The sequence below is a fragment of the Carcharhinus amblyrhynchos genome, unplaced genomic scaffold (assembly GCF_965287045.1).
Source record: "Carcharhinus amblyrhynchos unplaced genomic scaffold, sCarAmb.v2.hapA scaffold_455, whole genome shotgun sequence".
Lineage (NCBI taxonomy): Eukaryota > Metazoa > Chordata > Chondrichthyes > Carcharhiniformes > Carcharhinidae > Carcharhinus > Carcharhinus amblyrhynchos.
Genome location: NW_027650195.1, coordinates 92,190 through 103,808, shown reverse-complemented (window position 1 = coordinate 103,808; position 11,619 = coordinate 92,190). Strand labels below are relative to the sequence as shown.

Genomic DNA, 11,619 nt, shown 5'->3' with positions numbered 1-11,619 from the left:
TGTACACTGACTGGTGTCTCTCAGTCCCCCCTCTCTCTCTCAGGGAGATATTTGTACACTGACTGGTGTCTCTCAGTCTCCTCTCTCTCTCAGGGAGATATCTGTACACTGACTGGTGTCTCTCAGTCCCCCCTCTCTCTCTCAGGGAGATATCTGTACAGTGACTGGTGTCTCTCAGTCCCCTCTCTCTCTCTCAGGGAGATATCTGTACACTGACTGGTGTCTCTCAGTCCCCTCTCTCTCTATCAGGGAGATATCTGTACACTGACTGGTGTCTCTCAGTCCTCTCTCTCTCTCTCAGGGAGATATCTGTACACTGACTGGTGTCTCTCAGTCCCCTCTCTCTCTCTCTCAGGGAGATATCTGTATACTGACTGGTGTCTCTCAGTCCCCCCTCTCTCTCTCAGGGAGATATCTGTACACTGACTGGTGTCTCTCAGTCCCCCCTCTCTCTCTCTCTCTCAGGGAGATATCTGTACACTGACTGGTGTCTCTCAGTCCCCCCTCTCTCTCTCTCTCTCAGGGAGATATCTGTACACTGACTGGTGTCTCTCAGTCCTCTCTCTCTCTCTCAGGGAGATATCTGTACACTGACTGGTGTCTCTCAGTCCCCTCTCTCTCTCTCGGGGAGATATCTGTATACTGACTGGTGTCTCTCAGTCCTCTCTCTCAGGGAGATATCTGTACACTGACTGGTGTCTCTCAGTCCCCTCTCTCTCTCTCTCTCAGGGAGATATCTGTACACTGACTGGTGTCTCTCAGTCTCCTCTCTCTCGCTCTCAGGGAGATATCTGTACACTGACTGGTGTCTCTCAGTCCCCTCTCTCTCTCTCAGGGGGATATCTGTACACTGACTGGTGTCTCTCAGTTCCCCCTCTCTCTCTCTCAGGGAGATATCTGTACACTGACTGGTGTCTCTCAGTCCCCTCTCTCTCTCTCAGGGAGATATCTGTACACTGACTGGTGTCTCTCAGTCCCCCCTCTCTCTCTCAGGGAGATATCTGTACACTGACTGGTGTCTCTCAGTCCCCTCTCTCTCTCAGGGAGATATCTGTATACTGACTGGTGTCTCTCAGTCCCCTCTCTCTCTCTCAGGGAGATATCTGTACACTGACTGGTGTCACTCAGTCCCCCCTCTCTCTCTCAGGGAGATATCTGCACACTAACTGGTGTCTCTCAGTCCCCTCTCTCTCTCAGGGAGATATCTGTACACTGACTGGTGTCTCTCAGTCCCCTCTCTCTCAGGGAGATATCTGTACACTGACTGGTGTCTCTCAGTCCCCTCTCTCTCAGGGAGATATCTGTACACTGACTGGTGTCACTCAGTCCCCCCTCTCTCTCTCAGGGAGATATCTGTACACTGACTGGTGTCTCTCAGTCCCTCTCTCTCAGGGAGATATCTGTACACTGACTGGTGTCACTCAGTCCCCTCTCTCTCTCTCAGGGAGATATCTGTACACTGACTGGTTTCTCTCAGTCCCCTCTCTCTCTCCCAGGGTGATATCTGTACACGGACTGGTGTCTCTCAGTCCCCTCTCTCTCTCCCAGGGTGATATCTGTACACTGACTGGTGTCACTCAGTCCCCTCTCTCTCTCTCAGGGAGATATCTGTACACTGACTGGTTTCTCTCAGTCCCCTCTCTCTCTCTCAGGGAGATATCTGTACACTGACTGGTGTCTCTCAGTCCCCTCTCTCTCTCAGGGAGATATCTGTACACTGACTGGTGTCTCTCAGTTGACTGCTGATTTTAATAAAATAATTCTTGCTTTCACAATGTGCTTCTATTTAATACGATTGAAATAAAAGAGTTTAATAAAGTGAGTCAAAACTTCACATTTCTATCAGATTATAATGCAAGTTTCACAACTGGGCTGCCAGAGACGGAAACTGCAATTTAAACAAATGCTACAGCAGAGAGGGACAAGAGAGGCCAGAATCACATCGTCTCAGAAAGTGCACAGCGTTACAGTGAGGGGTGTGGGGTGTATCAGAGTGTTACAGTGAGGGGTGTGGGATATATCAGAGTGTTACAGTGAGGGGTGTGGGGTATATCAGAGTGTTACAGTGAGGGGTGTGGGGTATATCAGAGTGTTACAGTGAGGGGTGTGGGGTATATCAGAGTGTTACAGTGAGGGGTGTGGGGTGTATCAGAGTGTTACAGTGAGGGGTGTGGGATATATCAGAGTGTTACAGTGAGGGGTGTGGGGTATATCAGAGTGTTACAGTGAGGGGTGTGGGGTATATCAGAGTGTTACAGTGAGGGGTGTGGGATATATCAGAGTGTTACAGTGAGGGGTGTGGGATATATCAGAGTGTTACAGTGAGGGGTGTGGGGTGTATCAGAGTGTTACAGTGAGGGGTGTGGGATATATCAGAGTGTTACAGTGAGGGGTGTGGGGTATATCAGAGTGTTACAGTGAGGGGTGTGGGGTATATCAGAGTGTTACAGTGAGGGGTGTGGGATATATCAGAGTGTTACAGTGAGGGGTGTGGGATATATCAGAGTGTTACAGTGAGGGGTGTGGGATATATCAGAGTGTTACAGTGAGGGGTGTGGGATATATCAGAGTGTTACAGTGAGGGGTGTGGGGTATATCAGAGTGTTACAGTGAGGGGTGTGGGGTGTATCAGAGTGTTACAGTGAGGGGTGTGGGATATAGAGTGTTACAGTGAGGGGTGCGGGGTATATCAGAGTGTTACAGTGAGGGGTGTGGGGTATATCAGAGTGTTACAGTGAGGGGTGTGGGGTATATCAGAGAGTGTTACAGTGAGGGGTGTGGGATATATCAGAGTGTTACAGTGAGGGGTGTGGGGTATATCAGAGAGTGTTACAGTGAGGGGTGTGGGATATATCAGAGTGTTACAGTGAGGGGTGTGGGGTATATCAGAGTGTTACAGTGAGGGGTGTGAGGTATATCAGAGTGTTACAGTGAGGGGTGTGGGATATATCAGAGTGTTACAGTGAGGGGTGTGGGATATATCAGAGTGTTACAGTGAGGGGTGTGGGATATATCAGAGTGTTACAGTGAGGGGTGTGGGATATATCAGAGTGTTACAGTGAGGGGTGTGGGATATATCAGAGTGTTACAGTGAGGGGTGTGGGATATATCAGAGTGTTACAGTGAGGGGTGTGGGATATATCAGAGTGTTACAGTGAGGGGTGTGGGATATATCAGAGTGTTACAGTGAGGGGTGTGGGATATATCAGCGTGTTACAGTGAGGGGTGTGGGGTGTATCAGAATGTTACAGTGAGTGGTGTGCGGTGTATCAGTGTGACAGTGAGGGGTGTAGGGTATATTGGAGTGAGGAGGAGGTGAGGGAGTAGGGAGGGAGGGAATGAAGGAGGGCTTGAGAGAGTGAGGGAGGGACGTGGTGAGGGAAGGACTGAAGAACAGAATGAGTGATGGAGCGAGTGAGTGAGGAAGTGATGGTGAGGGTGTGAGGGACAGAGGGAGGGAGTGGGCAGTGAGGTGAGGGAGTGAGTGAGGGAATGAGGAGCTGAGGGAGTGAAGAGGTGAGGGAGTGAGTGAGTGATGAAGGAAAAAGTAAGAAGAGGTTTATCTTGGTGAGGGAGTATGTGAGTGTGTGTGGGGGGTGAGTGAAAAGTTAAATTTAACAATTAGTCACAAGTAAGGCCCACATTAACAGTGCAATGAAGTTACTGCAAAAATTCCCTGGGGAACGAGTGAGTAAATGAGTGAGCGAGTGAGCGAAGGAGGGAGTGAGTAAGCGAGAGTGAGTGAAAGACTGAGTGTCTATCTCTCTGCCATCTGACTGTGTGCCAGGGTTGCTGCTCTCCTGCCTCTGGAGTCCCTGGGCTGGATCCTGGTGCCACCCTCAGGACGACAGTTTGGGGGTCCCATCTGCAGTGGTGCCCCCCGGTGTTTTGAAGAGGGCAGCAGCCCGTGCCTTCATGCCGTATTTGGAGGGAGTGCCCTGCTTACTGGTGAGTTTCTCCAGGGCTCCACTGCTACTCCGACGCAGGGCGGTGCCCATGTCCGAGGAGGATTCAGCTTTCCTGGGTTCCTGCAGCTCCTCGGAACCTGACTTGAGGCGTTTGCACTGTAGAAGTTCCCGAAAGACCGAATCCATGTTCTTCACAACCTCCTGGGGAGAGACAACACCGTGATCATAACTTGGTATGGTTCATTCCAACATTCATCATCTCTGCAGCCAGTGCAAAGGTTAGGTGGATTGGCCATGCTAAATTGTCCCTTGGTGTCCAAAGATGTGTAGGTTAGGTGGATTGGCCATGCTAAATTGGCCCTTAGTGTCCAAAGATGTGTGGGTTAGGTGGATTGGCCATGCTAAATTGCCCCTTTGTGTCCAAATGCATAGCTTAGGTAGATTGTCCATGGTGAACAAGTTGCAAGTAACATTCACACCTCAAAAGAGCGAGCCAATGACATCACCAACAAGAGAGGATCTAACCATCTCCCCCTTAATATTCAATGGTATTCCCATCACTGAACCCCCCACTATCAACATCCTGGGGGTTACCATCACTGAATCCCCCACTATCAACATCCTGGGGGTTACCATCACTGAATTCCGCCCCCCCCTCACTCCCTCCACCCCCGACACACAGTGACAGCCGTGTGTACCATCTACAAGATGCACTGCAGCGACTCACCGAGGCTCCTTAGGCAGCACCTTCCAAACCCACCACCTCTACCATCTAGAAGGACAAGGGCAGCAGATACCTGGGAACACCCCCCACCTGGAGGTTCCCCTCCGAGTCACTCACCATCCCGACTGGGAAATATATCGGCCGTTCCTTCACCGTGGGCTGGGGTCAAAATCCTGGAACTCCCTCCCTAACAGCGCCGTGGGTGTACCTACTTCAAAGTGGACCGCAGCAGGTTCAGGATGGCAGCTCACCCACCAGCTCCTTAAGAGGGTAATTAGGATGGGGGATGAACACTGAGCCTGGCCGACGATACTCAGAGGGAAGTATGGGAATCAAAGGGTGGTGTCGGTGAGTGGGGAGAAGGTGGAAGGTCGTTGTGACCGAATGGATGTTGGGGCAGACTAGAGGGGCTGAATGGCCTCCTGCCCTGCATCATTCAGTAACAGCAGTTTCAGACCTGCACGTTACCCATCCCAAGGGAGTGCGCGACAAGGAGGCCCTTCACCAGTTTACAGTGATCCCGTTCTATCTCACTGACCTTGTTGACCTCTGGTTTGTTGGAATGCTGCCGGTCCAGTTTTCCAGCTATTGTCCGGGCGGGAGTCGGGCTGTGTGTCAACTGCTTCAGATCCAGTGTGTTCCTGCGTTCCTGCACTCCGAGGGATACAGTGTGCCTGTCATCAAATACACAGCTCTGTCTATGTGGAAATAGTACACTTCTCCCTGCTGACACGCTCACATATATACACCCACACATATATGCACCCAGTATACACCCACACACACACACATATACACCCCACACACACACATATACACTCATTACACAAACATATACATCCACACACACACACATACACTCATTACACAAACATATACATCCACACACACACACATATACACTCATTACACAAACATATACATCCACACACACACACATGTACACTCATTACACAAACATATACATCCACACACACACACATATACACTCATTACACAAACATACATGCATACACACACATATACACTCATTACACAAACATATACATCCACACACACACATATACACTCATTACACAAACATACATGCATACACACACATATACACTCATTACACAAACATATACATCCACACACACACACATATACACTCATTACACAAACATATACATCCACACACACACACATATACACTCATTACACAAACATATACATCCACACACACACACACACACATACACACTCATTACACAAACATATACATCCACACACACACATATACACTCATTACACAAACATATACATCCACACACACACATATACACTCATTACACAAACATATACATCCACACACACACACACACATATACACTCATTACACAAACATATACATCCACACACACACATGTACACTCATTACACAAACGTATACATCCACACACACACATGTACACTCATTACACAAACATATACATCCACACACACATACACACACACATATACACTCATTACACAAACATATACATCCACACACACACATATACACTCATTACACAAACATACATGCATACAGAATCACACTCACAACACACGCATGTACGCAATTGCTGTAAAAACCCATCTGGTTCACTGATATCCCTTTAGGGAAGGAAATCTGCTGTCTTTACCCAGTCTGGCCTACATGTGACTCCAGAGCCACAGCAATGTGTTTGACTCTGAAATATCCTGGGGAATGTCCCCGGGCGAGACACACAGTAATATTCAATCGCTAAAAATTCCCAAAGGAACGTAACCAGATAGATCACCCACGTCAACCGAGACACTGGAAAAGACAACAGCAAACCCAGCCCTGTCACACCTGCAAAGTCCTCCTAGCTAACACCTGGGGGCTTGTCCTCCTCACTAACATCTGGGGGCTGATCCTCCTCACTAACATCTGGGGGCTTGTCCTCCTCACTAACATCTGGGGGCTGATCCTCCTCGCTAACATCTGGGGGCTTGTCCTCCTCGCTAACATCTGGGGGCTAGTGCTCACATTGGGAAGCTGCCTCACAGACTCATTGGCTTGACACAGTCATTCTCACAGTACATACCTTAGAAAAAACACTCCAGACCACCACCATTACCATCCCTGGATGTGTCCTGTTCCATGGGCAGGACAGGCCCAGCAGAGGTGGCAGTACAATGCTATACAGTCAGGAGAGAGTTGCCCTGGGAGTCCTCGACATTGACTCCGGACCCCAGGAAGTCTCATTGCTTCAGGTTAGACAGGGGCAAGGAAACCTCTTACTGGTTACCACGTACCGTCCTCCTTTGAGCTGATGAGTCAGTATTCCTCCACGTTGGATAATACTTGGGGGAAGTACTGAGGGTGGAAAAGGTGCAGAATGTACACTGGATGCGGGATTTCAATGTCCAGCACCAAGAGTGACTGGGTCGCAGCACTATTGAGCGATCTAGGCGGGTTCTAAAGGATGTAACTGCTGGACTGGATCTGCCGCAGGTGGTGAAGGAACCAACAAGAGGAAATAACATACCAGACCTCATCCTGACCAATCTGCCGGCTGCAGATGCATCTGTCCATGACAGTATCGGTAAGAGTGACCACCGCACAGTCCTTGTGGAGACAAAGTTCTGCCTTCACATTGAGAATAACCTCCATCGTGTTATGTGGCACTATCGCTGTGCTAAACGGGGCAAACTTCAAACCGATCTAGCATCTCCAGACTGGGCATCCATGAGGTGCTGTGGGCAGTGGAATCGAGCTCTAGCACAATCTGTAATCTCATTGCCCAGCATATCCCCCCACTCAACCATTACCATCAGAGGAGGCTCCACAAATATCCCCACCCTCAGTGATGGACGAGCTCAGTGTGAAAGATTGTACACTTGCAGCAATCTTCAGTCGGAAGTGCTGAGTGGGTGATCCATCTCGGTCCCCTCTGGCGGTCCCCAGCAGATGCCAGTCTCCAGCCAATTCGATTCCCTCCGTGTGATATCAAGAAACTGGAGGAACGGGATGCTGCAAAGGCGATGGGCCCTGATAACATTCCAGCAACAGTACTGCAGACTCCCGAACTTGCCGTTCCCCTGGCCAAGCTCTTCCAGAACAGTAACAACACTGGCATCTACCCAACAATGTGGAAAATTGCCCAGGTACGTCCTGTACACACAAAACAGGACAAATCCAACCCAGGCAATTACCGCCCAGTCAGTCCACCCTCGATCATCAGCGCAGTGATGGAAGGGGTTATCGACAGCGCTATCAAACAGAACCTGCTCAGTAATAACCTGCTCAGTGACGCCCAGTTTGGGTTTCTCCAGGGTCACTCAGCTCCTGGCCTCATTCCAGCCTTGGTTCAAACATGGACAAAGAGCTGAATTCCAGAGGGTGAGGCGAGAGGGACAGCCCTTAACATCAGGGTCACATTCAACCAAGTGTGGCATCAAGGGAGCCCGAGTGAAACTGGACTCGATGGGTCTCAGGGGCAAACTCCCCCCTGTTTGGAGTCATACCTGGTCCATAGGAAGGTGGTTGTGGTTGTGGAGGGTCAGTCACCTCAGCTCCAGGACATCACTGCAGGAGTCCCTCAGGGTTAGTGTCCGAGGCCCAACAACCTTCAGCTGCTTCATCAATCACCTTCCCTCCGTCATAAGGTCAGGAGTGGGGATGTTCGCTGATGATTACACAATGTTCAACACCATTCCCCACTCCTCAGATACTGAAACAGCCCGTGTCCAAACGCAGCGAGATCCGGACAATATCCAGGCTCGGGCTGACAAGTGGCAGTGACATTCACCCCACACAGTGCCAGGCAATGACCATCTCCAACCAGAGAGAGTCTAACCACCTCCCCATTGACATTCAATGGTGTTACCATCACTGAACTCCCCCCACTATCAACATCCTGGGGGTTACCATCACTGAATCCCCCCCACTATCAACATCCTGGGTGTTACCATCACTGAATCCCCCACTATCAACATAAGAACATAAGAACATAAGAAATAGGAGCAGGAGTAGGCCATCTGGCCCTTCGAGCCTGCCCCGCCATTCAATAAGATCATGGCTGATCTGTCGTGGCTCAGTTCCACTTTCCCGCCCTCTCCCCATAACCCTTAATCCCCTCTCTTATCAAAAACCCATCAACCCGCTTCTTAAAAATATTTAGCGAGGCAGCCTCCACCACTTCAACGGGCAGAGAATTCCAGAGATTCACCACCCTTTGAGTGAAGAAGTTCCTCCTCAACTCCGTTCTGAACTGCCCCCCCTTTATCTTGAGGCTGTGCCCCCTAGTCCTACTGTCTTTTTTGAGCGGGAAGAGTCTTTCCACCTCTATCCTATCCATCCCATTCATCATCTTATACGTCTCAATGAGATCTCCCCTCATTCTTCTAAACTCTAACGAGTACAAGCCTAGTTTATTCAGCCTCTCCTCATAGCTCAACCCCCTCAACTCCGGTATCAGCCTAGTAAACCTCCTCTGCACTCCCTCCAAGGCCAAAATATCCTTGCGCAGGTGCGGCGCCCAAAACTGCACACAGTACTCCAGCTGCGGCCTCACCAATGCCCTATACAGCTGCAGCAAGACCTCCCTACTTTTATATTCAATCCCCCTCGCTATGAAGGCCAGCATCCCATTCGCCTTCCTGACCACCTGCTGCACCTGCAGGCTGGGTTTTTGCGACTCATGCACAAGGACCCCGAGGTCCCTCTGCACTGTCGCCTGCTGCAGTTTTTCGCCACGTAAGTAATAGTCCTTCCTACCATTCTTCCTACCAAAGTGGACCACCTCACACTTGCCAACATTAAATTCCATTTGCCATTTCCTGGCCCATTCGCCCAGCCTATCTAGATCCTTCTGCAGACTCTCCACACCCTCCGCACAATTTGCCTTTCCCCCAATCTTGGTGTCATCAGCAAATTTCGACACCCTACACTCGCTGAATCCCCCACTATCAACATCCTGGGGGTTACCATCACTGAATCCCCCCCACTATCAACATCCTGGGTGTTACCATCACTGAATCCCCCACTATCAACATCCTGGGGGTTACCATCACTGAATCCCCCCCACTATCAACATCCTGGGGGTTACCATCACTGAATCCCCCCCACTGTCAACATCCTGTGGGTTACCATCACTGAACACCCCGACTGTCAACATCCTGGGGGTTACCATCACTGAACCCCCCCACTGTCAACATCCTGGGGGTTACCATCACTGAACCCCCCCACTATCAACATCCTGGGGGTTACCATCACTGAACCCCCCCACTGTCAACATCCTGGGGGTTACCATCACTGAATCCCCCCACTATCAACATCCTGGGAGTGACCGTCACTAAACCCCCCACTATCAACATCCTGGAGGTTACCATCACTGAATCCCCCCTACTATCAACATCCTGGAGGTTACCATCACTGAATCCCCTCACTATCAACATCCTGGGGGTTACCATCACTGAATCACCCCACTATCAACATCCTGGGGGTTACCATCACTGAATCCCCCCCACTATCAACATCCTGGGGGTTACCATCACTGAATTTCCCCCTCACCCACCACCCCTCCCTCAAATAAACATCCTGGGGGTTAGCATTGACCAGAAACTGAATTGGGACCCTACCAAATAAATACTGTGGTTACCAGAGCAGGTCAGAGGCTGGGAATCCTGTGGAGAGTAACTCACCTCCTGACTCCCCCCAAAGCCTGTCCACCATCTACAAGGACACAAGTCAGGAGTGTGATGGGATACTCCCCACTTGCCTGGATGGGTGCGGCTCCAACAACACTCGAGAAGCTCGACACCATCCAGGACAAAGCAGCCCCGCTCGATCGACACACTAACCACAAACACTCACTCCCTCCACCCCCGACACACAGTGACAGCCGTGTGTACCATCTACAAGATGCACTGCAGCGACTCACCGAGGCTCCTTAGGCAGCACCTTCCAAACCCACCACCTCTACCACCTAGAAGGACAAGGGCAGCAGATACCGGGGAACACCCCCCACCTGGAGGTTTCCCTCCAAGTCACTCACCATCCCGACTGGGAAATATATTGGCCGTTCCTTCACTGTGGCTGGGATCAAAATCCTGGAACTCCCTCCCTAACAGTGCCATGAGTGTACCTACACCATACGGGGACTGCAGCGAGTTAAAGGAGGCAGCTCACCCATCACCTTCTCAAAGGGCAATTAGGAATATACAATAAACGCTGGGACTGACTAGTGACAGCCTCGTCTCATAAAGGAACAAAGCAGCAAGACCCTCCTCACCTCTCCTCCTGGGCGGGGGTTCGAGTTGGTGGCAGCTTCTGTGCACTGGGGGGACAGGTGGGAATCCGCGCTCCAACATCACTGAACAGAGTCGATATCTTCCTCACTGGACTGCTCCCACACCTCTTCCTCAACACTGGCTCACTCTCTGAGTCACTCAATAGCGCGAGCCTGAACACAAACAGGTACAGCACGGGATTAGATACAGAGTAAAGCTCCCTCTACACTGTCCCACCATCAAACACTCCCAGGACAGGTACAGCACAGGGTTAGATACAGAGTAAAGCTCCCTCTACACTGTCCCACCATCAAACACTCCCAGGACAGGTACAGCACAGGGTTAGATACAGAGTAAAGCTCCCTCTACACTGTCCCACCATCAAACACTCCCAGGACAGGTACAGCACAGGGTTAGATTCAAAGTAAAACTTCCTCTACACTGTCCCCCATCAAACACTCCCAGGACAGGTACAGCACAGGGTTAGATACAGAGTAAAGCTCCCTCTACACTGTCCCCCAACAAACACTCCCAGGACAGGTACAGCACGGGGTTAGATACAGAGTAAAGCTCCCTCTACGCTGTCCCCATCAAACACTCCCAGGACAGGTACAGCACGGGGTTAGATACAGAGTAAAGCTCCCTCTACACTGTCCCCCATCAAACACTCCCAGGACAGGTACAGCATGGGGTTAGATACAGAGT

General features: G+C 50.5%; 1 protein-coding gene across 1 annotated transcript in view; it reads right to left on the bottom strand.

The window, feature by feature from the left end:
• Positions 1-3,146: 3,146 nt before the first annotated feature.
• LOC145339419 (SLIT-ROBO Rho GTPase-activating protein 3-like) overlaps positions 3,147-11,619 on the bottom strand; it is a 68,755-nt gene continuing 60,282 nt past the window's right edge. Inside the window, exons 22-24 of the mRNA XM_080183876.1 lie at positions 10,917-11,087; positions 5,171-5,306; positions 3,147-4,109 (exon numbers count right to left, since the gene is read on the bottom strand). Of these exons, the coding sequence (XP_080040002.1) occupies positions 3,840-4,109; positions 5,171-5,306; positions 10,917-11,087 (577 nt within the window). The 3' untranslated portion in view covers positions 3,147-3,839. The remainder of the gene's footprint in view (positions 4,110-5,170; positions 5,307-10,916; positions 11,088-11,619) is intronic.